Source organism: Schistosoma haematobium, chromosome 2, assembly GCF_000699445.3.
Source record: "Schistosoma haematobium chromosome 2, whole genome shotgun sequence".
Taxonomy (NCBI): domain Eukaryota; kingdom Metazoa; phylum Platyhelminthes; class Trematoda; order Strigeidida; family Schistosomatidae; genus Schistosoma; species Schistosoma haematobium.
In genome coordinates, this window is record NC_067197.1 from 18,048,038 (window position 1) to 18,075,883 (window position 27,846).

The window sequence follows — 27,846 nt, forward strand, 5'->3', positions numbered from 1 at the left end:
CTGTACCAAAATGTGCATGTTTCCCCTTTATGACCTTGCGTGAATTCGGTTAAGCTCAGCAACCGCACTTGTGACCTGGCACGATCTCGGTATTCTTTCGATACCACGAGGTCGCCAACAAATACAACTCGACTACAGCCATCAACTGCCTTCTGATATTCGACTTACGGGGATATTATCGGTTAACTGGTACGTAGTCATCCTGTAGTGCTGATCATAGTCAACCGCGACTCGACACCACACTACAACTGGTGAACCAAATCTAAGAATAAGTCTCAACCTCTGGTCAAATCTTCCAAAGAAGCCGATTGCGGTGAGTCTATTACTTATCTATCCACGTCTGTTGTACATTGTCATATTGATATTTTTTTCAATATATAATATTCTGGTAACAGCTTGAGATAACGGATAACGATAAGAATAGTATTAATATAATAGACTCCGATGTACGCGTACTGAATCTTATGTATCTTTCATCCGCATGACGATATGTTCCACGCTTTATTCGAGAAATTCCCCAAATATCTATTCTCACTGACCCGGCTGCTTGGTACGGAACGCATACTCACTAGCGCTTATCACCCAGCATCAAATGGTTTAGTTGAACGGTTTAGTCGCCAACTTAAAAGTGCTCTTCAGGCACACGAAAACAACAGTTGGTACGAAACCTTACCGCCCGTCATCTTAGGTATCAGAACGAGCTTAAAGGCAGATATTCAGTGTTCCGCCATTGAACTTGTATACGGCACGACATTGCGTCTGCCTGGGGAATTTTTCACAACACGGAGCAGTAACGATTTCAGTGAATCAGACTACGTCCGTTGACTGTCTGAATTTATGCGCACACCGGAGGCAGTGTTCGCGAACACTCGAATACAACGTCGACAGGTCGCTCTCCCTCGAGAGTTGTATACCTGTTCATACGAGTAAATACAGTACGCAAACCTCTGCAACAGTCTTACGAAGGACCTTTTCGCGTGATTTCTCGCCACGAAAAGACCTTCAAGGTCGATCGACATGGCCGCGTCAAGATCGTCAGCATTGATCGTCTCAAACCAGCACACGTCGATGACAGTGCCCTATGTGAATTTCAAGTGGTGCCTTTTGATTTAACAAGTGCTCTAGCTACTTTCCAAAGACTAATGCAAATAGTTTAACAAGACATATTACCCCACAAATGCTTGGCATATATTGACAACATTATTGTGTATGGTAGCACACCCGAACAACACAATACTAATCTGAAAGCAGTTCAGCGCCTTAAACAACACAATTTAAAAGTAAAACCGTCCAAATGTCGCCTGCTGCAGAAAGAAGTAATCTTCCTGGGACATCGTATCACTGCAGATGGGGTAGGCACAGATAAAGAAAAGACACGTGCGATTTTTAATTGGCCGCAACCAAAATCACCCGAAGACGTTCGTAGCTTCCTTGTGCTAGCTTCTTATTACAGACGCTTTGTTCGCGACTTCACATCACTAGCAACACCTTTGCATCGTTTAACACATAGGACGAAAATTTTTATGAACCAGCGAGTGTCAACAGGCGGACACCAAAAAGACATTTATGATCGTCAGGTGCGAGGACCGATGTATACAGTCGGAGATCGCGTCTGGCTACGCGTTAGGGAGTTGCAGTAAATTCCACCAGCCCTGGCAAGGTCCTTTCGAAATTGTCCTCATCCGATCCCCCATTACGTTTGTATTGCGTAACATACAACGACCTAAGGACGACCTGATAACGGTACACTACAACCAAATAAAACCGGATCGAATGACAATGCCCTTCGATGCTCAGTTCGCCGGCCACTAGATTTTATGAAGTACCATCAGAAGGAGGAACAGCATACCCATGCCCAAGACCAGGCACCGAGGACAGTGCTTCATTAGGGAGGGGGCAATGTAACGGGGTTTAAATCATCATGTATGGTGTTGTTATTAGATTCTGTTGTTCTTCCTATTACAGGGCAACCAAGAATAAATGCTTTAGAAGAAGAAGAAGAGCAAGCTCTGCGTGCACTGAACCTACAGGATGACTCATAAGACTGTTCTGTAAACTAGATCTCCCTTCTGTACATAACCCGCGAATTTTCAAATAAACGACTGGTAGTTCCCATTCCGTGTTCTCTCTCTGGTGTGAAGTGCTCGGTTAACATTGTGTGTGTTGTGGTTTTAGGTCTTCCCGCCTTTCACTGACTGCTGATTACATGTGTTACAATGGTTATCGACCAGTTTGACAGGTTGATCTTGAAGGGATCGGTAACCTACAACATTGGATGATACCACTGAAGCATTACCTCGACCAATCACATTGTTCATAGTCCCCATGTTTGCGTTGTGATGTGGTATGTTTCATTTATCAAACCGTTTAATGCTATTGATATACTACATGATATACAAACGTATACTGCTGTATATCTGAAAAAAGAAATGTTGCTAATAGCATAACTATCTGTTTTTAAATGCTGAATCTAGTTGTTTCGGCCGTAATTGCATACTCTAGCCCTCCTGAGGGCGTATATTTAGGCGGGAAGTAGACAATTCGGCACACATGTAGGCGAAAAGTAGATAATTCAGCAACATAGATAGGAAACTCCGTGTTATTTCCCCCGGAAAGGCAAAAAAGCAGACATTTTGGCGCGTTTCCTCTTTATTTTCTAACGCATTTTTCCCCTTATTTCTCCTTTATTGGTTGTTCGGGTCATCGAGTTCTTTGAAATAAACATTCAGATTTGTGTAGTAAAGACAGAAGGCCTATGGCCTATGTTATTCCTTTTCTAGTATGCTTCTGTGTCTCTTAGATGAGTCATTTGGAGATGCAGACACCACTACTTCGGGTAACAGATCCCAAGAATTGATGACTCGGTGTGAAAACCTGTATGCCACTGGTATTTTATTCGTTCTTGGCTTTTCTATTCGTTTATTATGTCCTTTGAGTTGTCTCGAACTAGTGAGAAGAATAAGATGACCGCATGGTCACCCCTTCCTAGAGGTGGGGGTAAAGTTACTTGACTGACATCGTCACCATGTGTGAACATTAGATCCAAGAGACGGAGAGCCTCATAAGTCAGATCCAGTAAATCTCTAATGTGTTGAGATTAAGCTAGGGCAATTGTGGTTTTGAACAATTTGCCATCAAATTATGTTGTTGATGACCCTACTTCTAAGTTTCCCCAGTTACACCGTTTTGATCAAATCATCAACAAACTATTGCTTGCTTTAGGATTTGTAAGAACAAACATCATATGTGTCATTTGTTCTGCAGTCCTTTAGTGAGAAATGGACGCGGACCTGTTTCACCTTTTCTTAATAACCATAATATTACACCAAAATGTGTAACCATCAGATGACGTTCACTTACGTCTACAGCATTCCCAGTCCCATACGAAATTTACGCTTTATCGTTTTACCTCTAATTGGATCATATTTACCTACAACTTTTCACCGTTTTGTGAATCGTTTTTCAGCTTTATGCATTTTGAATAAAATGCAATCAATGAGACGACTGAAGTTCTTTTTGCCATATTGTATCATAACATTGGGGAGTGCGTTTCCTTTTGGATATCACAGTGGAGTGATAAATGCACCTGCTGACGTAAGTTACCGTTTAATAATAAACAGAGAACTTTATTTAGCTGATCAAAAGCTTCATAAATACTACTCTGGTTGCTAGGTCAGTCACATGTGATGAACGTTGCATCGACTTGATATGGTCACTCTGTGTTACGTCCTTCCTCCTTGGGGGATTTTTTGGAGGCTTGATTGGTGGTGTTTTGGCTAACAAGTTGGGCCGGTAAGTTGTTTTTATTCTACAGTTTACTGTCAGGAAAAAATCACTATTTCTGCTTTCTATCCCAACTGTAATTGGGTCACTCCTGATGATGTTTTCGAAAATGGCACAATCTTTCGAAATGATTATTGTTGGGAGATTTACAATTGGGATAGCTTGTGGTAATTCTATCATTTATGAAATATTTCAAAAGGCGCTCATACAGTCGTTGGGCCTATGTTTTTGTCAGAAATAGCTCCTGTCAATTTCCGTGGAGCTGCGGGAACTTTCAATCAGTTTGTGCTTGTTTTCGCTATATTGTTGTCACAAGTGCTTGGTCTGCCTGAAGTGATGGGGACAACTGAATTATGGCCATATCTACTTGGTATGATAATAAAAATGCTCATATTTTGAAAGCTTTATGTACCGTTTCCAGTGTCATACATATTTTACTTCTGTCCACTTGTCCTGAAAGTCCTACTTACTTATATATTATTAAAGGTGATCGTCGAAGGTCAGAAAATGGTAATGTACTATATATTTTATCATTCACTTTACATGTTTAGCATTGGTTTACCTTCGAGGGCAAGATTGCGATGTACATGCTGAATTAGAACTACTAAAAATGGAGACACAACAGTCATCTACACACAAATCAAATTTTTTCGACCTACTACGTATTCCATACTTGCGATGGGGACTGATTGTAGCTTTGGTACTACATATTGGCCAACAGTTTTCCGGTATAAATGGAGTAAGTAACTTTGAATTCCAGGTGTCACTTTTCCTAACAACCCTTTTATTTCCTGAATTATTTGTTGTCATGTCCACTAGCTTTATAACAAGAAAATAATTCAAAGATTATCCGTTGTTGCTTTTTGATAGGTTTTTTATTTTACAAACCTCTTTCACTTCTGTGCAATTATGAAAGGTACCTAGGACCGTTATTTTAGTCAAAGGATCTCCGATTCAGTTTCCATTCATTTATTTGTAGCTAATCAAGTTAAAAAACAAGTGTATAATTAACTTAACTCCGTCTAAGTGGTAGCGTTCACAAGTCAAAAGCAGATTATTTGCCTTAAGCATTAGGTGCTTTGTGCTAGAATGTCTTTGTGTTTTCAGAAAAGGTAGGTGATCTCTCAAAGTTTGGGGATTCTTCCTTCACAGCACTGGTTAATCAAATCTTGATTTTAAAGTGTGAATATATGTGTTTATCACACTAATGTGGTTTTTAAGTTGTTTTCAACTTTGTTTCTATAATTTTCTAATTCCAGCCATGGTTGTGTGTGTAAACTGAGTTTTCTAACCTTTTATTTAGCCTACGATTATCTCCAATTTTTCACTATCTCGATTTCGTCTATTCGTTAATTTTTTCGTCCTCACTAAGTTGTTCCTTTATACTTCACTTTATAATATGAATGTTCGAAATTTTTGAAATTCTTACACTTTTCTGTCACTTGTACCTCTTAAATTACTATGTAGTTAGGTCGAAGCTCATGAAATTCATTGCTCAGTAATTGAGAGTCAAGCTACTAAATTACCTAGCTAAAACTTCGAACCTGCAAAATTTCAAGCTTAGAAATATTGGTCAGTCAGTCAGTCAGCTACAACGTAGGACCAGGCACATATATGCATCGGTCCAAGTTGCCATACCTCATTATCACAAGATGGACACTGGATTCATAAAAGTAGTTAATTCAGAGGTGGTAATATATAAAAGAAAGATTGCAATCAGGATCATAGTACAGGAAGAAAGAATTAGTTCGTAGAAAGAATGACATGAAGCAGATATTTTGGCGCGTTTCCTCTTTATTTTCTAACGCATTTTCCCCTTATTTCTCCTTTATTGGTTGTTCGGGTCATCGAGTTCTTTGAGGGAAGACAGAGAGTGCATACACCGACGCCATTGTGATCGATTCTGAGCCATGTCACCAAGAGTCTCCAACCATCGGTTACGAAAGTCACGCGGACCCCAACCAAGTAGTCTGCATCTACCAACAAGGCTCAGATTAGAGGTTAGTGTCTTCAAGCACTGATGCCACGTTTTGGTTTGGCCGCCCCTAATTCTCTTCCAACCATCTCTAACACCCGTTAGCATTGCACGACGTGGTAATCGGTGTTCAGGCGTACGTAACACGTGGCCCAACCATCTCAGTCGATGAAGATTAACAACCTCATCAACTGATTTACCATCATTACCTAATACCCTGCGTCGAACCTTACTATTACTTACCCGGTGATCGCAGCAGACGCCAGCAATATTTCTAAGGCATCTGTGGTCATATACTAGTAGCTTACGAGTGTCTTCTACTCTTAAAGGCCATGTTTCGCTACCGTAAAGTAAAAGAGAACGGACTGCCGCGCAGTATACTCGTCCTTTTATTGATAGACGGATATCTCGCCTTCGCCAAAGGTGACGTAAGTTGGCAAAAGTCAAGCGAGCTTTTCGAATCCGTGCTGAGATTTCGTCAGACACCAACCCATTAGGACTGATCAAACTTCCAAGATAAGTGAAGTTGTCAACGCGTCCGACTACTACGCAGACCAGTCCTGAAGCAGCAGCTTGCATTTAGAGGGAGAGAAGCGCATTCCAAACTTTCTGGCATTGTTGCTGAGTGCTACCAAAAGACTCTACATTTTATCAGCGTCTTCATCAAACAGAATTACGTCATCTGCGTATTCTAAGTCGATAATTGGACCTCCTGGAAGGAGATCAATGCCCGAGACTTCAGTCGACGAGACTGTTATTTCCATCAATAGGTCTATGATAAAGTTAAACAAAAATGGAGAAAATGGACAGCCTTGCCAGACACCACTTGAGGTTGCAAAAGCAGATGACAGTTCGCCATAAGCTCTGACTCGACTGGTAGTGTTCGAGTAAAGAGCCTTCACAAGGTTTATGTACTTCTGAGGTACGCCTTTCGATGACAGACATTGCCACAGAATCTCGCGGTCTACCGAGTCAAATGCTGCTTTTAAGTCAAGAAAGACCACCATTGTCGGACGCCGATAAGTATGCCTATGTTCTAGAACCTGACGAATTGTGAATATATGGTCGATGCAGCCACGACCAGGTCTGAAGCCAGCTTGATTCTCTCGTGTTTGCAGTTCACGAGTCTCAGTTAGGCGTCTGATAATTATCGAGGCTAGTATTTTAGATACTATATTAGTTAAACTAATTCCTCTATGGTTGTCACAGGATGATTTTAACCGTCTCTTATATATTGGGACGATAAGTGATTGTGATCAGTCAGATGGGATTACGTTTAACTCCCAGATCTTAGCTAAAATTGGACCAGCTGCCCTTCCTCGTTTCAGATTAACTATAGCCTTTTGAACTTCTGCTAGAGCTGGGGGACCTACTTCAATGTTCCATTCACACTGTGTGAGAATAGAGAGTAGTTGTAAAGTAGCTGAAGGCCAGCTGAACTGTTCTCTAAAATGTTCCGCCCATTGTTCTAAACGTCTGGACTGGGATCAGATGAGAGTGTCGTCTTTTTCCGAAATAGTCTGACTTACACTTGACTTATTAATTCCAGTTTCTTTTATTAGTCTGTAGAGCTATCTTGTATTCCCTATAGCCGCCGCCTTCTTCATATCTTTTGCTTTCGTTGCCCACCTCTGCTCATGGTCGTTCCTTAGACTTTTGCCTAACCTAGATCTGATTTGTTTTCGCTCTTCATCGTGTTCAGAGCCTGATGAGATGAGTTTACGAGAATCCATCAGTGAAATAGACTTGGAAGAAATCCATTGGTGTTTTATAACCCTGTGGTTAAAATCACTAATAGATGCCACTGCTGTTTCCACAGCTGCTTGTATATCTTTCCAAGCAACATCTGGGTCAACCTCGTTTTCAGAACTACTGAAGGGTGACCTCAGTTGTTCCTGGAACAGACTTTTGGTTTTCTCGCTACTCAATTCAGTTCTAATGGGTCTTTTTAGTGTGACTTTTTTGCGTCCAGTGAGGCGCAAGCAGATGCGTGCCCGTATTATGGCGTGGTCGGAGTCCAAGCTGGTACTCCAGAATGAGCGACGATCTTCTACCGACCCTCTCCAACGATGACTGATGGCAATATGGTCAATTTGAGTCCATCGTTGGTTTGGTGTAGGGGGTCGCCATGTTAGACGATGTCTCTCCGTATGCTTAAAATTTGTGTTTGCTAAAAATAAACGATTGTCTAGGCACAGTTGCAGCAGACGATCACCATTATCTGTTCGTTGTGCCGGAATACTAAAATACCCACCTAAATGCCTTTCTATTTGGTTTAAACTACCTATCTGGGCATTAAAGTCACCTTCTACGAGTACTATGTCTGAACGTTTAGCTTTCTGAAGAAGTTCAGATAGCTTTCTGTAAAATTCATCTTTCACTTCATCTGGGCTGCAGTCGGTAGGAGCGTAGACAGAAACGACAAAAAGGCAACGACGTGTGTCCTTATCCTTCCAAGTTCTTACGGAGCCGTTTAGCCGAACAGCACGTAGATGACTGTTGACGGGGATCCACTCTAGCAGTGATTGTTCCGCCCTCATGCTTAGTGCTATGCCTACACCTGCCAGTCCACGAGAACCGGCCATAGGCTCACCAGATACACGTAGGGTGTATCTCGTTGGCTCTCCGTTTTGCCGAGGTGAGGTCAAGTGAATGACCACACTGGAATCCTGTATGCGTGTTTCGGAGACACAGCATACATCAATGGTACGAGATTCTAGGGTTTTAGCCAAGGAAGCCTGCTGACCGATTTGACATAGGGTGCGTACATTAAAGGCTCCAATGTGTAGTTTTGAGCGAGGTTTCAGTAGACGTGGGACAGTGTTTTGAGCACTAGAATCGTTGGCCATGGTAACACTTGAGGGGGAAGCCGAAAAAGGAAGTTTAGAGGTGAAAGTCGATGTAGGGAGGACAATAAGAATTTAAGAGGGAGGTTGATTATGAATACAGTGGTCTTGAGTGCTGTTAGAGGTATGAGGGCGGTTATCACTTCCCGGTTGCCCGCACCATGGAAGGGTTCTTCTGGAGGTACCTGAAAAGGAAATTGGAGGTGGTCTTAGTGACGTGGGAGCGTGACCGCAGGGCCCAAGGGACAACTGCTTGAGGTCGGTCACACACGACCATTTAATGGTTAATTTTTGTGTTAGCTCCGTACTTCTTAAGACCTTACCACCGGAGACGGATATCTGTGGGATAAGGCGAGGTGTGCATTTTTAGGGTCGACCTTTTCTAACCCCACCCCTCCTTGTGAGAAGGCAGCATCGCTGTCATGCTGGTTGTCTAAAAGAAACACCTCACTGCTGTCATACCTCTGTACAGTCAGCAGTACGACTTCGCCTTCGAACCTTGTGTTTGTTGCTTTTAGTCTTGCCGCTCTTCAACCGACCTGTCTGACATGGTAGGACCTTGAGGAACGGTTGTTCTAGCCAGTATAGCTCGGTTGCTTCATCACGATAAGCAAGCCCGACCACCACGTCAAGGTAGCAACAACAGTCGGGCAGAAATATTGGTAACGTGGACACATTCCCACCGCAATATATATTTAGTCTTCTAATGTGCCTTACTTATTCTCAGCGCTTAAGAATAAACAAAACGAGGTACCGTATGCTGATACATATACGAATAATAGTCTTGGAAGCTTAAGGTAGTCGAGAGTTATCGAATTTGCGTCCCGGCAGTTTAGTCATTCATTTCTCAGAGATTGAGTTGTAAGCCTTACCAATACATTGATTTGTAGGTTGTATAATAAAACTTTAAAAAGTTCACGTGATCTGCAATCTAGTAGCGGTAAAGTTTCATATAATTATCACGTATGCATTCAGAATGGCAACTAGAAAAACTACTCATGCTTTAAAGCTCATTCTCGCAAATCATGCTCAAAACTGTTTGTTTATTTTTATTTTGCACTGCGTCACTTGTCTATTCCTATTTTTTCCATTTTGCGTATTCCATCTGGATGCTTGAATGCGCAGGTCAAGGGTCTATGTACAAGGGAGTGTCGTTCAGGTGGCTAATGCGAACTTGTTGGTCACAGGCCAGATAACGATGACCGTCTATTGCAACTTTGCGCAGACTACAACCCGTTTCTGGCTAACAATCACTGCCGATGTGCTGCTTAGCGTCCTCCCTCTTCATCTCACCCTGAAACCATATTGTTCACTCTTTCAACTCACTCGAATCACTGGCAGCAAGAAGTCTTGTATGAGTTAAACAATGTGTTAAGCTCATGAGATGTCAATCAATCACGTCTACCGACGTCTTGGACGATGGGCAGAGTTTTTCGAGGAGCATTTCAACTTGTCTGCTGCTCCGGTGACATCGATCAAACTGTCCTGCTCTTCCTGGTCTTTGACGACTGATCCACCTGACGAGGCAGAAGTACGCGTGGAATATCAACTCTTGGAGCGCCACAAATCACCAGACCCAGATGACTTATCTTCGGTCCTTCTTAAAGATGGTGGCGACCTGGTTAAGGAAATGGCTTAGTTGTTTACAGACGTCTGGTGGTTAGATAGTGTTCCAACATCGTTGAATGAGCCGATAGTTGTCCGTATCCTTAAAAAAAGGTTCACGTTACCTATGCAACAACTATCAAGGAATAACTCTGTCTCCGGTTGCATCTGAATTATTGGCTTCAGTCATGTTTTGCAGATTGCTCAAAACCTGGAACCGATTGACTCGCGAGGAGGAGGCTGGTTTTCGTTCTAATCGGGGATTTATTCGTCATATCCTCAACCTCCGTCAAATGTTAGAACCCCTCCATGCTTATTGCATACCAACAATCAATATGTTTCTTGACGTCAGGGTCACCCTCGATTTGCTGAACAGGACTGTTTTCTGGGATCTTCCGTTGAAGGGTGTGTCTGAGAAGTTTATGAACATCGTAAAGGCCTTGTGTACAAACACTTCAGGTAGAGTGAGAGCATACAGCCACCTCTCTCTATTGTTTCATTCAGCTAATGGAATTAGGCAGGGTTGCTCAGTCTCACCTTTCCTCCCCTATTTTACCATTGATGACGTTCTGAAAACAGTTCTGATAGATGTAGGTAATGGTGGTGTAGATCTTTTACCCGAAGAAAGACTTTTCGGTATGAATTATGCGGATGATATTGTCTTACTGTGCTATAATACCCAAGCCAAGCAATCTGTACTTAATCAGTTGACAATCAGTATCCGTAGGTATGGCTGTGCTTTACACCTTCCAAGTGCAAAGTACTTTTACAAGACTGGCAGGACCCTGAATCTTCACTCACTCTTGGTACTGCGCAGATAAAAGTAGTCGAGAGATTTGTGTATTTGGGTAGCTGTGTAAGTGCTGGTGGTGACATGAGTGATGAGATCAATTCATGTTTAATCAAAACCAGAGCGGCTTATGCCATTCTGGGCCATCTCTTGCGCCTTCATGTTGTTAGTCTGGCCGTAAAAGGTCGGATCTATAATTCGTCGATAAGAGCAGTTTCACTCTATGCTTCTGAAACCTGACCTCTCCGAAAGTTGAGTATGTTAAGCAACTCTCTGTGTTTGATCATCTTTGTTTCCGACGGATTGCCGACATTCAGTGACAACACTAAGTGCAGAGGTTTGGCAATGTGTGTTAGGGCATAGTAACGGTAATTCAATTGGTGTCACCATTTTAGAACACCGACTTTGGTGGCTTGGACATGTACTACGAATGTCCTCCCAGCGAATTCCACATCGTGCATTATTTGCCGACGCTGGGACTGGTTGGAAAAAGCGGAGAGATGGTCAATGCATGACATGGTGCCGTAGTATGCAAGAGAGCTGTACATGACTGGCTTCTGTTAACTCTTCATTACTCCGTGGTTGGGGTCCTAGAGATTATACATCACCTTGGTTTCAGACGTTATCAGACATGGTTCAGAATAGAAGCTAATAGAGATCCTTCTGTAACTTTCTTTTACTTTCCTCATAACAGTGAGAGTAACTTTAACTGAAAGAATCCTTTCTGATTGTATTTTTGTTAACTGAAAAGCTTCCCCCGTTATTATTATTATCTCGCTCTCATAAACTATTTTCTATTCATTGTTGTTGTTTTTTATTGTACTCACTTTCCTTTCTCATTCTCTTCACAACCTCATTTTTATTGTTGGTGTATATATATTTTGGTTCCACCTTATATTAATGTTTATGTACTTAAATAATAATGATAATTGGTGTTTTATAGCATAGTGGTATAGTTTAAATTCTTAATCTTTAGTTGAAAACAAATCCAACTGCTTTCAGTCAGTAAAAATCTGCTAGTTGTCTAATCTTTAAGTATGTTGAAAGAGAGCTGAGGGTAGCCAAACCGAAACGTCAGGTTAGTACATGAAGGCTTTAACTGTTGGACTAGGTCATGCAAGGAGATTCAGACTCTCAAGCTGAAATCCTCATGAGATAAATGGCTGAAACTCGTTTTCGGTGCTACAGGTACACTAATTATTTGTCTTTTTCTAGATCTTGAGTTTCAATATTATATCATACTTTTTATTCCTCAATTTTATTTATTTCCCGAACATGTTCTCCTTGATCGTTTTCACAGTTTTAAACATGTTTATTATTTGGATTCATTGTTATTCTCATCTCGGTCTGCTGAAATGGTATAGCAGCTTAGGCTAATGAACCTTTGTACCAGGTCCTACGTTGTTTTAACTGATCGAATTTCAAATTATACCAACTGTTATCCCTGAATATTTCTGTTCAACGAAGAAATGAGTGAATAGATTTTATAGTTTATCACTTATAAAATACTCATTCCATACATTTATTTGACTAATCGTTTAATAAAAATGATGTCTTTTTCTTCCTGTCACTAAGGTCCAGACATATAACTCAGTCAACTATACATGTTAGTTTTAGAACTTCGAACTTACGGTAATCTATAAATTGTATTCTTTTATTAATCGATGGATAAATGCTATTCAGTTAAACTTATTCGAAATCTAATTATTAGTCAGTGTAAGTAAAACCCATAAAAATTAATGTATTGGGATGCAGTTTCCGATCTATTTTTGTCGTATAATGAATTTCCATCTATCCTCTTGGCTTTTTTCTTTTCATCGAGTTATATCATGTATGTTTTATTCACGGTACTGCTGAAATGTTGTTATTTTTTACTTCAGATTCTTTACTACTTCGTAAGTTTATTCATATCGAATGGGTTAACAAAACAAGTTGCAAGCTATGCGAATCTTGGTACTGGAGTTACTATTCTAATTGGTTCATTGGCATCCATATTTATTATCGATCGGAAAGGCAGACGTCCTTTATTAATGTTTGGAATATCAGCTTGCCTTTTTAGCCTCTTACTATTCACTTTAACTTTGATTATTAAACGAGTGACTGAAATCAATAAACTCACAATTCTATCTATTGTATTGACGTATACGTTTCTATTTGGATTTTCAGTGAGTTTAGGTAAGTCAGTAAGCAAGTATTTTGATTTCTGCATAGTTTTCCCATGTATGGTGACAGTATTACTGTGTATACTACTGTTGAAGAAGCAACTTTTCAATTATTGTATTATTTAACGTTGATAGTATCTATGTTGAAATTGAGTGTACATTTTGCGTATTTGCATAATTTTTCTTTATTTTATTCATCAGTTACTAGTAAAGCAAATGCATTTTAAGTGAGTTGAGGCAATCGGTAGGAAACTATAACCTAGTTTTTGCGTTAGTTGGCACTCGTCAGCAAGGCGTAACTGTAATCTTGAGGGTACTGATGCCTCCTAGGGAGTTCAAACCTCCGTCACTCAGCACCACATCTTAATATGTTATCACTGAAATGTTCGAGTGGCGACCGACACTTAAAAGGACTACAGTATTTTCAGTTATTCTTCGCCAATTAGTAGCCAATATCATGCTTTTTTAGTTCTTGATAGACTAGTATTTGTTATAAGTAAAAGTAGTTGATAATAACAGTCAGTTCGCGGATTGAACTACTTCTCAATATTACATCGAATAATGTTCAGGCATCTCAGAACAAATAACTGCATCATTTTGCCCCATCTTTTACACAGTATTAATTTTTCGAAATTTGATAACAAATTAGATAACTGTAAAATATCTGATAAAAATGCTATCAGGATTCAAACTTTATTTTTCAAACTGCTGCATTGTTTTTCATCTAGTGTTACAGTTTATTATTAAAATATTCTCTTAACTTTTAGGTGACCACTAAATTTCCTCTAGAAAGTCTCTAAACAGATATTGATGTCATTTAACTCTTCATTTCCTTCCCTTGTGATAGCATCAGAAGCAATTATTGTCTAAACCTGTAGTCTTCGTACATTGTGGTATTTTCCAGTTTTCATGACTACAGCCGGCGATCATCTGGAATCAATTAGATATGCTTGGATCGGTATAATTCAGCTAAAAGTCCCTTTAACTGAATATTCGTAAGCTTAAGAGTACATGAAGTTGTTTCGTAGAGATGGTAGCTTTTTTCACACTCAGATTACTTTCAGCATCGATCTTCCGGGAGTAGTAGCTGAAACTAAGTTTTTGAATCCATTTACATAAAACAGAGTAGCCAATAAGTACATCAAATTATACTTAAAAACAGGATGAATTTTCATCACTATCTTTCTGCGTCCCAGAAAATCACAACTGCGATTCGGTTGAAAGGATCCCTTTCAGCATGAAAAATGATGCTGTCTCAATAAAAACTGAGTGCTCAATCTGTAAAAAGAGGAATACTGCTTACACAGAACCAAATTACTTTGCATTTAAGATCAGTTGAACGACCAAACTCTAGTCTTGTTTAAGTACATCATAAACACAGAATTCATCCATAATATTGATAAACCCCTCAATAATTCTTTCTCATCCACTCTACAGCATAGACGTTGAGAGTCTCGTTGTGCATTGAATGGCTCAGTTTCAGGAGATTAAAATACACATTTAGTAGTAGGCTTACATTGTTATCTCTAAATGAATATACAGATATTGAATTAAATGTATGAGTATGTGTTGGTAAAAATGAGAGATGAGGAGAAGGGAAATGAATATTGTTCAAAACAGATTGTCGTTGTACTGAAAGTTTGCATAGAGAATCAATACTTTATAAATACTAGTATCATAGAACTATCTATACTCCTAAGGAGACTGAAAGAGAAAATGTATCAACTAATAACGAGAGACTATAACACTCCAGACTCGATCATTTTATTTTTGCAAGTATTTAACAAATTATTATTCTCTATGAAAAATTAACACCGACATTGGAAAGTCATTACAAAATGTAAAATTTCCAGCTTTCTGTATGTTCCCAGTTGACAGAATAAAGAAGCAATGTTGTTGAGAATCTTGTTGTTTACACTTATCGGTAAAGTTGGTTTTCATTATTGACTCAAATTCGAACTAGATGTAGGAGGACACATATTAATAAGTTTTACATGTGTCCCCCTGGTGGGCAACCTATGCTCCTCCACGAAGGGTAACGGGCGTAAGTAAGTAAACATGTCTTTACTATTAGAAAATTGTACTAGTTATGAAACTTAGTTTCATACATTTGATTTTATGTTTAAACTATTACCCCTTAGCAATTGATACGGTTTAGAAACAGTACAATATTTCAGATAAAGTTGACTTTAAAAACCACCATTCCTTTTGAATTTCTTAAAAGATTCTTTTGAAAAAAACTATTTTAGGTTCTATTCCATGGTTTTTGGTTTCTGAATTGTTTACGCAAGAAAATCGTGATGCTGCTGTCTCTATCGCTGCAGCAACCAACTGGTTATGCAATGCTATTGTAGCATTAATATTCCCACAGTTGGTTGTAAGTTGAATCAGTCTAATTTCTGTTGTTATTTATGAGTAATGATAACGCTTTGTATATGTAATCTTTTTCTATGTTTATCAGTTGTAGATTTTCTTAATTATTTCGATTTTATTGTTTGTTTGTTTAAAGCATAAGATTAGTATTATATAAGTGTAGAGTAATGTAATGTACCACATCAGATGAAATCCTACATTATGGATGTACAAATAGGATAGGGTTTGAAATAAGAATTATCAGATAAACAGTTGTGATTTCATAACCACACTGGGCATGTAAAGAAAGTTATCCGGAAACTTGTAGCATTATAAGTCTTTTTCAAAATACATGACAGAAATGTTGTCTAACGGTCGTCCGATCCCGATACTGTTATGCACTCTCTCCATACGGAAGCCTAACTTGGTAGTTGAGTGAACAGACTAAGAATGAATCAGAAGTTGTATTGGGAATCCAAGTGAAAATGCACGCAAACTTGATGATATATCAGTATAGGGTTGTGTGGATTATTGAGTTTCACTGAGATCATAAACCGATCGATGTTAGATCACTATTGGAAATCTGGATGCACCGGACAGCTTATTCGTCCTTGTATAGGACTCCTTAGCAGTATACATCCATAATTCCACACGCGGGACTCAAACTCAGGACCTTTGGTTTCGCGCGAACGCTTAACCTTTCGACCACTGAGCTGACACTCACCGGTATTAATGTCTAAATTCAGTCAATCCATTATATTGCGTGACCATCTTCCATTGTTCTCGATGAGTTACTTCCTCACAACCAAAACGGTTGAACTTCACTGGTTGCGGCTTCTCACTAGAACTCTGAGAATTACCTCTCGAAGTTAGTCACTAGTAAGCACATCATAATTATCAGTATAGGGTTGTGTATATGTATACATGTGTCACTCAGATAATGTAGCCAAAGCCCAGCCAGCAATGTTGATCCATCAACGTCTCTCAACTATTATTTGGCCTTGAACTAGCATGTGCTGCGTCTGTATCTGCCTAGCCTACCATTCCTCCATTTTGGAGCTCAGCTACAAAATTTGAGGTGAGAACACATTGCATACCCTGTTGAAAAATATGTCGACAAGTATGTTTATATATAGGTTTTTACAATTATAGTTTGCGTTTTTTAAAGTCTTCCATTAGCTCAATGTCCAAATATTATGCAACTTTTAGTTCGAATATATATATCAATGTGGTTTGTAAGAACTTTCGTCGAAATTCGAACTAATAGTTGCATAATATTTGGGCATTAAGTCAATGGAAGGATTTAAAAACGGAAACTATAATTGTAAAAACCTCAGCAGTTGAAGTCGAAATAACCCAAACATTCCGCCCAACAGTCTGGAAAATAATCATACATAAAAGTTATCAAATACAAATATATGGTTCAAAAATTCTACAGCCAGCATTATTAACATGGTTGAACGATATGCTTAGCATACAGTTAATTTGTGAACCATCTATCTGGGTTCGATCATTTTAATGTATGCTTTGACACACGTATCTGCTACTTCCATAAACCATGTTTTATAGCCATAAAGTAGGATACGGCCAACTGCTGGGAAGTGTACTCATCTTTTGGTTAGCATATGGACACTGCCTATCCCACAATTGACTCCAGTTGTCAAAAGCAAACGGGGATTTCTGAATTCGTGACAAGATTTCTCCAGACACCAACCCATTAGGACTGATGAGACTCCCAAGATAGGTGGAATGACCGACAATAAGCTATTTCACTTCCAATCATTAGTTTAAATGCTAACAATGACCAATTCTGAAGAATCATTTTGCATTTAGAAGGAGAAAAACCCTTTCCAAATGTGCTTGCATTGCTGTTTGAGTTTATCAAAATACTTTTGATGTTTTCAATGTTGTAATCCTTATCCAAACTTCAGTTGTAACATAATTCTTATTCAAACAACGAACTAGTTTTAGTTATCGTCTTTCACAGTGTTACTGTTATGATTAGAATTCAAATATATCTTTTCAACGAGAAAATTCATGTCGTTCCATTGATCTAGACTGATAAACTATCGCTCAATCAGATTTTGCTAAACGCTAGAACTTTATCTATCATGCTATTGCGTTCGATTATTTCATATAGTCCGGTTGTAACAATTTTGCAATTAATAGTAAAGTTCAGTCGATGTTACTTACTGGAGTCTATGTAACAACTGATTATTTTGTAGTTTTTTTGCGTACTTTAAAATCATAAGTTTTCTCTGAATATTTGATGGCTAACTGGGCTAACTTCTGTACTATTGTTCGTTGTGAAAATAGTTCACATGTCCTTACACTGTATGGTCTACTTATAGAGGGATTTCGATTTTCGTGAAATTAACAGCATTCAAATTCATCAGTCAAGTTTTAATAAAGTTTGCTATTCCCAAGGATTGGTTTATTTCTCTGGAAACATTTCAGATCACAGATTCAAAACTTTGTTTCCCACTTAAGAAAGTTTGGATGACCTAGTACAGCTTTTAGTTTCTACAATAGATGCGCTTAACATCTCATATACATATTGAGTCTCATTTTTCTATTTACCCGTAGAGCCAGTTGATTAAGAAGTTTTGATAAGTAGTCACTATATTAAAGAAAGCTAAGATAAATTCTAACTAGTTAGATGACAGCGATCACGGAATAATGTTTCGTTGTTACAAACCTAACGAGGTTACCTCTATATTTCAATTTACTTTATGCTTATTATAGATGGTTGCAGTGAGTTGAAAGCACCAAACCAGTTTAAATAACTGTCTTGGACTTAGTTTTCAGCACTCGCTCGATTATTGCCATATGAAATTTAGGTAACAACTGAATTGATTAATGTTTGTGTGGTATATTTAGCTTTCTGGTTCTAGTTATCAAATAAAATGTCTAATTAATAAATGCACATATTCAAGTGATACTCTTTACATTAGGTACCACTGTCAGACCTTGCAAATACTATTATTATTATTATTATTATTATTATATTATTATTATTATTATTATTATTATTATTATTATTATTATTGCCTTCCAACATAACACTTACGCAACTAAGCTTCAACTGACTCATGATCTTAACCATTGAAATTACTATAATATCCACAAAACCCATCCGATAAGATTACATTGTTATTTAACGGAATAACCTTTATTCCTAATTAAGTTATAAAGAAAGAATCCTGTAAACAACAATGACGAGGAAAATGTGATCGGAATTCAATAGTTAATTTAACATTTTTTCAGCATATTTCTGGTGTTTTGTTTTAATTAATAATATTGATCAACTGTCTTATAGTTCAAAGTATCTGTACATACTTTTTTATATCTTAAAACAACAAAGAACACACACATAATAAGAGTAAAGGTAGCTAACACTGTAAATTTCATTATTTACTCACAAACACTAATTATCATCTGTTAATACAAGGTAATGATTTTTCGTTTAGACAAGTAAATAAATCACTTTAAAGTTTTGTGCAGATTACAGAATTTTCTTATTTTTTTAGATCATGAACTAATCTTAGCTAAACTACCAAAAAACACTAAACAACTGTTTCGTTCTAGTATGGGACTCAACGGTGCTTATGCATGACCCTATGTTGATAATAATCATATGCTTACTGGTAAGTAGCTTTAAGATACAACTCCTGGAGTTCTAGTGGGAAACCCTAACCAGTGGAGTTCAACCATGACGGGTGTGAGACAGTTATCAAGATAATGGCCAATTGTTTGAAGCTAGATATGTAAAGCATTGGATGTTGTATCTGTGTTCTGAAGGTTAAGCGTTAGATGCAAGACAGAAGCTGAGTTTAATTCCTTGTGGTGAGGTTGTGGGTGCACACTTTCGAGGAGTCCCATTCTAGGACAAACCATCTGTCTAGTGCTTCCTGGTTTTCACTAGTCGTCTAGCAAATATTAGTTCATGATTTAAAACCATGAAACATATAAGTGTTAGGACTAATATAGCTGTTGACAGATCAAACAATATTATTATTACTTACTACCAGACGTTATTTACCTAACTTTATTCATAAGCATAATGATAGCATGATGTTATGAATACATATAACAATCAAATATGTTAAACACTAATAATTAAAAATTAAGGTACACGCAATGTTCGAGTAGTATGTGCGTCTAGATAGTTATGTTGAATGTTGGCAATATAGAGTGATCTATTTTTGTATAGCAAATAACCATAGCTTATATCAATCTAGGCAACCTTTAGGATGACCAAGATGCTAGATTGATCAGAAATAATTGAATTTACAACGTATCGTTCCCAGTAATTTTGTACTAGGTTTGAAAATATTAGTCTGTTCAAAATAAGGATATTTAGCAACTCTGTATTCCACGGTCATCTCTAAATGATCGCTTATTTTAAGTAGTAACTTTGTATCGCTCTTATCGATGGCCGGTGAAGTATGTTGAGTCATAGTGGAGATGGTAACCCACTATATGTTATCATCTTGAACAGATCAATAAATAAATCAGTATTCAATATTTAAAAGATGATCAAGAGTTAATCCATTTAAGTCACAACCATAGATTGTAGTAGTATGATCGACTCCAAACTAAAAATACCTTATCTCTCTTCACAGGGATCATGTCAACATTTTATGACTTAGTAAATTAATGTCATATCTTGATTTGACTTGTTCATTTTTTAATCTGTTTTTATGAAGGTCACTATATATAATACATCGGCAGATGTTGATTAGTTATATTTCCAACAACTTCAGTCAATGAAGGTTGACACCTTTGCTAAATGGTTTACCACCTTTTATCCCTAGTACTTAATGCTTAGTATTACTCAAAATTGTCCACTTACTTGTTCTGTAGCACATAAAAAATAGATAAAATGTCAGTAAATCATCACCTTCAGCGACAATCTGTTGAACTTGTGTTATGATAGATTGGAGATTTTATATACTAAACACTCATAATGCTGATACAAACAGTGGTAATCTGGACTAACCCACATGTGCTCTAGGTCCTACGTTGTTTATTTGAATATTTCTATTTGCTAATTTATTTGAAAATGGAATTATGTATTCAATTATATTTTAAGATGTCCGGTCTTCTATTTGTGAAATAAAAAATGAGTAGCTTTTTCAATGTTTTGATCTTATCTATTTAATTTCTTGTGTTTTCCTTTTTTCTTCACAGATCTATATTAGTATTTATGCTTTTATACCGTTTATATGTGTATTGTTGGCTGTATTAATATTTGTCGGATTGTATCTACCTGAAACGAAAGGGAAAACGCCAGCTTCCATCGAAGCTTACTTTATGCGTCTTTATGGTTTCCGTGGGACAGAAGTACATGAAAATCCAACATTTGCAGATATAATAGATGATACAAGTAAGTCTATTTAAGCATAATTGTCATCAGTTGTCAGAAAGGCTTGAGTCTTGTTTTTGTACTATTTAGCACATGTTAATAAACAATATTCGCAATATTAGGGAAACTTGTACTCCCCATAGTATTCAGACCCACATTTTCTAATGTCACAATCAGTGACGACATTTAAGTTTGTGCCGATAATGTCGTTCAGAAGAACAATGAAAGCTCCACGACCAAACCATCCAGCTCAGAGAACAAAACTCCATCAAAATCATCCACCTGAGTTACAAATCCCCACCATCTCAGTGTCAATACTTGCCCATATATATCAGAGCAATTGGAGTTTTCGTAAATATAAGTGATTTGAGTATTTTAAGAGCATTCTAATGTTTCATTCTACTTATGAATCACACTATATCAATGAAGATTAGTTTCATCCAACAATCTTCGCTTTCCGGCAAAATTCACATTGTTACTTCTGCAGTACACATTTATGCGAACTAAGCCACATTGTTCTAGAAATTCTCATTGATATCCATAATTTAGTGTGTTTATTAATTTTTCTAAGTACGTTTATCCAAGATACTTTTATTCTGTTATGCTTTTGAAAAATATGTTCTCAGAGATAGAGCAACCGTATATGATCAATTTATTCGCGTGTTTATGTTCTAATATAACTGATAGTTATTCTTTAGAGATGATGTATCCTAAATAATGTAAAACTTAATATTCTGGTCTTATTTCATCTGATGCTTTAAATATCTTTCGTTTGACTTACATTAATTATGCATCGAGCCTACTAGAGATCTAATCCAATTTTCATGCAAATCTCATTGTTCCTACTTACTGAGGTTAAATATTTTAAAATCTCTCCAAAAGACCATGTTATCGTTATTATGCATATAAAATGTATTACCTTTGCGCATCGAATTGCACCGATATTCAAAAAAACTATGAACTTTGTTTCTTTCATATGTCCTCACCTGTTGATTGCTTATCGTATCAGATTATTACGCGTATTCCATGGTCAATGGTCAAAGCACTTTAAAGTTTACCTTTTTTCATGATTTGGACAGTCAAATCTCAAACAAACCAACATTTCTTTTCCTGATGTAGTCAACAATCTGAAATGTTTTTTCTGTCTTAAAAATGTATTATGATAACACAAGTAACGGTCATGGGTTATTTTTTGTCCAAATATTACTTTATAGCTCGACGATTTATTATTGTAGAAACACTTAAATTTCATGGTTAATATTACGAACTGATCTTAATTAACTACGTAAAACCAAGAAGCACTTGGCAGTTGTTTCGTCCGTGTATGTAAATCCTCGGGAGTGGGCTTCCACTATCCCCCCAAACACTGAACACAAGATCTTATCCTTCAGACCAGTGACTGACTGACTGATCCAGTAGTTTGATTCATTCGATTCACTATATCGCAGAACCATCTTCGATTGTCATTGATCAGTAACTGTCTCACACTCAACATAGTTGACCTCCTCTGGTCAGGGTGCCCTCAAAATCTCCGGTACGGCCGAGGGGAGGAGATTCCGCTCTCCCTCTCGAAATGCTCTCATATGGCCATGTGTATACAGTCACTACCATGGAAGTCCTACTCAGTGCCTTGTGGGTCAGACCTTTAGGTCAAAGGCTCGGAGTGTGGTCCCCTAAGAAAACCACCTGCTTCGGTCCGGGCACCCGAGCAGTATCACAGCCCACACATAAATATGATGAAATGTCGATATTTATGGAAAATACTTGTCTTGCTTCAATTAACAATCAAACGATTCACATTATTATTATTATTATTATTATTATTATTATTATTATTATTATTATTATTTACGTCATTTATTCACTCTTTTTTATTCCCACTCTGTGTATCTTTATTTTTCGACTTATACAGCAGCTCGCCTATGGCGGAAACTCGATTCTATCTAAACGTTTTTGAGTCACTGCCTGGTTAAAAATTGTACTCTACCACCAAATACGAATACTGAAGCAGTTTTTCTGAAATCACGTGAACCATCCAAACTAGCTGCCTTCAATTTTCGCACACTTATGCAGGTCAGACAACAGATAGGGCTGGCTATATCTTTAGAAAGTCTTAATATCGATGTTTGTTGTCTATCCGAGACCCGTATTCAAGACTCTAGCGAAGTACTACAAATTCGCTCTCCATCTGTCACTTCAAAAAGCTTGTTTTACGTGCGTTTATCCGGGGACCCTGTGGCATCTTTGTCTGGTTTTGCTGGCATTGGTGTCTAACTAGGCGCTAGAGTTGAGGCAGCACTAATCGATTGGATCCCCAATAACAGTCAGTTATGTGCTGTTAGATTAGAAAGTTCCATCAAAGTGAGAAATGATGTCTTTTCGTCATCTCCGCCTATGCCATGACAGATTGCAGCCCGGATGCAATCAAGGATGAATTCTGCCACCAGTTAACTGTTCTTCTCCAGAAAGTGCGTTCGAAAGATATTACAGTACTAGCCGGAGACTTGAATGCTCAGGTCGGGCGTCTAGGCACAGAAGAGAGTCGTTTAGGTGGCCGATGGGGACTCGTTGGTCACAGGTCAGATAACGGGGACCGTCTACTGCAACTGTGCACAGACCACAACCTGTTTCTGGCTAGCACTAACTTCCGGCACAGTCATCGCCGATATGCCACCTGGCATCCTCCCTCTGCATCCCAAGCCTGGACTCAGATTGATCACATCACGATCAGCTACCGCTGGCGTGGTTGTGTACAAGACTGTCGCTCCTTTTGGAGTACCTATCTGGACTCTGACCATGCCTTGGTCTGCGCCAATCTTACCTTACTTTTCAGTGGACAATGAAGTGACCGCCACCAAAGGATTGATGTTAGCAAGCTGGTTGCAACTTCTGTTGCTAGTAAGTATCGAACCAAGCTAGCCCATCGGTCTACTCCGGATGACCGTGAGTTTGACCACAAACGAAGGATGCTACGTAATGAAATTGGGCAAAGCTTGCGTAAGGACCGAGAAGCCTGGTGGTCGAAGGGTGCTAATGAGTTGGAAGCAGCAGCTGCATCTGGTAATTACCGGAAGCTCTTCCAACTCATCCGAGCCACTGGCAGCAAGAAGTCTGGTGTGAGCGAAACAATTTGTGAGGATGATGGGATGCCAATCACTAACGTCTGTCGACGTCTTGGACGATGAGCGGAATTCTTCGAAGGGCAGTTCAACTGGCCTGCTACTCCGGCAACATCGGTTGGACTGTCCTGCCTCCATGGCTGGTGACGGCTGATCCACCAAATGAGGCGGAAGTCCTCAAGGAACTCCAACTCTTGAAGCGTTACAAATCACCGGGCCCAGGTGAATTACCTCCGGCCCTTTTTAAAGATGGTGGTGACTTTCTGGCTGAGGAACTGACTGTGTTGTTTACAAAGGTCTGAGAACTAGAGAGTTTACCAACGTCATTGAATGAATCGATAGTTGTCCTTATCTTTAAAAAGGGTTCACGTCGTTCCTGTAACAACTATTGGCTTCCGTTATACTTCGTAGGTTGTTCAAAACCCGAGAAAGATTGACTCGCGAGGAGCAGGCTGGGTTTCGTTCTGGTGGAGGATGTATTGATCATATATTCACCCTCCGCCAAATGTTAGAACACCGCCATACTTATCAAAGGCCAACAATCGTAGTGTTTCTTGACATCAGGGCTGCCTTCCATTCGTTGGAAAGGAATGTTCTCTGGGATTGTCTATTGAAGAAGGGTGTGCCTGAGAAGTTTATTAACATCCTAAAGTTTTTATATGCAAACACCTCGGTTAGAGTGAGGGCGTACAACCACCTTTCTCCATTGTTCCATTCGAGCAGTGGGGTTAGGCAGGGTTGCCCAATCTCACCATTCCTCTTCAACTTTGCCATCGATGACATTCTGGAAACAGCTCTGATGAATGTAAGTAATGGTGGTGTGGATCCGTCGCCTGGAGAAAGACTTTTCGACCTTGAGTATGCGGATGATATTGTCTTACTGTGCGATAGTGCCCAAGGCATGCAATCCGCACTTAATCAGTTGACAATCAGTGTCCGTAGGTATTGTATGTGCTTTGCACCTTCGAAGTGCAAAGTACTTCTACAAGACTGGCAGGATTCTAATCCTGTACTCACCCTGGATGATGAGCATATAGAAGTAGACGAAAAGTTCGTGTATCTGGGTAGCTGCATAAGTGCTGGTGATGGTGTGAGTGATGAGATCAATGCACGTATAGCGAAAGCCAGAGTGGCTTATGCCAATCTGGGCCATCTTTGGCGCCTTCGTGATGTTAGTCTGGCTGTAAAAGGTCGGATCTACAACGCGTCGGTGAGAGCAGTTTTGCTCTATGCTTGTGAAACCTGGCCTCTCCGAGTTGAGGACGTTAGACGACTCTCTGTGTTCGATCATTGCTGTCTCCGAAGGATTGCTGACATCCAGTGGCAACACCATGTTAGTAATGCAGAGGTTTAGCATCGTGTGTTCGGGCGCAGAGACGATAATGCAATTGGTGTCACCATCTTGAAACACCGACCTCGGTGGCTTGGACATGTTCTACGAATGTCGTTCCAGAGAACTCCACATCGTGCATTAGTTGTCGACGCTGGGACTGGTTGGATAAAGCGGAGAAGTGGTCAATGTATGACGTGGTGTCTTGGTATAAAAGAAAGCTGTAAAGGCCTGGCTTGTGTTGGTCCTTCACTACTCCCAGGTTGGGGTCCGGGAGATGGTGCAACACAGTGGCTAGAGACGTTATCAGATATGGCTCAGAATAGAAGCCAGTGGCGATCCTGCTGTAACCTTTTTTTTCTTCATGAAAATGGTTGTTTCTTCCTTAACTGAAAGATTTCTTCTGATTGTACCTTTCCGTTTCCCCCATTATTACTATTATTATTTTTATCACTATTGCACTACCTTACACTAATCTGTAGTTGTTATTGTTCATTTTTTACGCTCCTTACCTTCTTTTTTTATCTTCGAATTCTCATTGTTTTGTGTGGCGCATATATATTTGGTGCCCTCTTGTACCAATATTTATGTGTTCAAATAAATAAATAAATTTCTCACTAAAACTATGAGAATTACCTAACAAAATTAGTCACCAGTGAGCACCTGATTATTATTACTATGTAGGGAATTTGTGGAGATTGTTCAGTGTGACAGTTAACATCACTAACTGATTTTAGTTGAACAATTATTTATATTTCAAGTTATCTGTTTCGTATTCCCAATGAGGTTTATTTACCAGTGGGATAACTAAATATCTAAGTTTGTTTATTCTACACCTTGTATAATTTTTAGCTTAATGTACAAATATGTCTTGTGGGTGTTATTGTTATCATTAATCTGTCCATTCATTTAAATCTCAATCATTTCTTTTTGTGATTTTCAACCATTGATTCACAAGTTCCTACTCTGTGTTCTTCATTCTGCTTCAGTTTAGGACAATTACATAGTATTTTTTACTCAGCTAGCTCTCATACAAATCATGTAATCAAAAGCTCTGACTACATGAGGATTGTATTTGGTTATCGTGTACAGTCGTATTACTTTTTTTATCAGAGTCTTCAAAAAATAATGATTAATTGAAGTGTGTAATTATTGGATTTAAATGTCACTACTCTGTTGTTATTGATTAAGATCTCATAGTTTTTCAGTAAAATACTTATTGATTCGTGCAATTCTTGTGCTTTTTTATGTATTTTTTTTCAGCACAAGCTTAGTTTGGTAACGGTGGCACTGATGATTTAGTTCACAATTCACTTTGACAAGAATATTATATATATATATATATATATATATATATATATATATATATAAATTAATCCTTATTCATATCGTGTACTATTACCACTATATATTTTATATACCATTATTTTTTTGGATATTATGCCTCTCCTGTATATACATATACAAGATTGCCAAATGTTCTAACACAGTTCTATTTTCTGCATACATTATGTCAGTATGTGTGACTATTCTCTTTTGAATTTTTGTCTAAGTTCATTGATTCATTCTAATATCTTATCGTTATCTATCTAGTTGTTATTTTCTATTTAAGGTTTATCTTATTATTTAAAACTATTACATTATGTCTATCTCATTTGTATTCATTGACTTTCTTCTTTGAATCTTTATAGTTTTCTTGGTGTTTTTGTGTTCCATTTCTCTAATGCCTAAAAAAATTTTTCATTTACCCTTGGATTTTCTTTTCATGTATAAGATAATATTAAATTTTAATGATATATTAAAACATTACTTATTTTTTTATTTTCTTTTGTTCCGATATTAAACATACAACAAGCATATCAATAATATTTCTAATTTTTTTCTTTCTGTGAATTACTAAATCATAGCTGATAACTGTGTTTGTTTTTTCGGGCGCTCGTTTTGTATTCTCTTATTTTCACTGAAATAAAACATACTTTTTCTGTCATCAAAAGTCTGTTGTATTGTTTTAGAATTCAAAGTTGTGAATATTGAGCTTTCATATATATATATATATATATATATATATATATATATATATATATATATATATATATATATATTACAGAAAAGAGAGCACATTATTATTTAACTGTTTATACTGAAACCAGTAGTCACTGTTCAATGTCAAATAGTTTTTGAGTATTTTCACTAGATAATATCAATCCATAATGATAAACCATTTTTGAATTATATTAATTTTCACTAATAGTTTATCCAGATTGTAATATTTTACTCTTTAAGGACTAGTTCTAAAATGAAGTTCAAAAAGTTCGAATGGAAGTCGACCAAATTAGATGTGGTAAACCATTTATCTACTAATACGGATCATATTTACATAGTAGATTGAGAAAAGTTAAGAAATGATATCATGTTCTTCATAAAACTTGAAGGAACTGGGTTCAATGCTTTACAGGTTATTGGGTATACATTACTATGAGGTTCCAAACTACAATGGAATGGCTATCCTGTACTTC

The 27,846-nt window shown here is 38.0% G+C and overlaps 1 protein-coding gene across 3 annotated transcripts; it reads left to right on the forward strand.

The window, feature by feature from the left end:
* Positions 1–27,550, forward strand: SLC2A2_1 (Solute carrier 2, facilitated glucose transporter member 2). 3 transcript variants are annotated; one of them, XM_051214497.1, is made up of 12 exons: positions 1–313; positions 1,966–2,344; positions 3,467–3,594; positions 3,635–3,792; positions 3,826–3,950; positions 3,983–4,153; positions 4,186–4,293; positions 4,335–4,522; positions 12,880–13,174; positions 15,411–15,538; positions 20,707–20,902; positions 26,594–27,550. In XM_051214497.1, exons 3-12 carry the CDS (start codon positions 3,487–3,489, stop codon positions 26,602–26,604), a joined length of 1,488 nt encoding a protein of 495 aa, XP_051067682.1. In that variant the 5' UTR covers positions 1–313; positions 1,966–2,344; positions 3,467–3,486; the 3' UTR covers positions 26,605–27,550. The 3 variants fall into 3 exon arrangements, with proteins under 3 accessions (XP_051067682.1, XP_051067681.1, XP_051067683.1); XM_051214499.1 differs by lacking the exon at positions 1–313 and having other exon boundaries at positions 2,175–2,344; positions 3,826–4,293; XM_051214498.1 differs by lacking the exons at positions 1,966–2,344; positions 12,880–13,174; positions 15,411–15,538; positions 20,707–20,902; positions 26,594–27,550 and having other exon boundaries at positions 3,826–4,153; positions 4,335–6,390.
* The last annotated feature ends 296 nt before the right edge of the window (positions 27,551–27,846 follow it).

Coding starts and splice junctions, on each gene's coding strand:
- SLC2A2_1 (XM_051214497.1), top strand. CDS start 3,487: ATGCAATCAATGAGACGACTGAAGTTCTTTTTGCCATATTGTATCATA. Junction 4,154..4,185: donor ATTATGGCCATATCTACTTG/GTATGATAATAA, acceptor ATATTTTGAAAG/CTTTATGTACCGTTTCCAGT. Junction 4,523..12,879: donor AGTTTTCCGGTATAAATGGA/GTAAGTAACTTT, acceptor TTTTTACTTCAG/ATTCTTTACTACTTCGTAAG.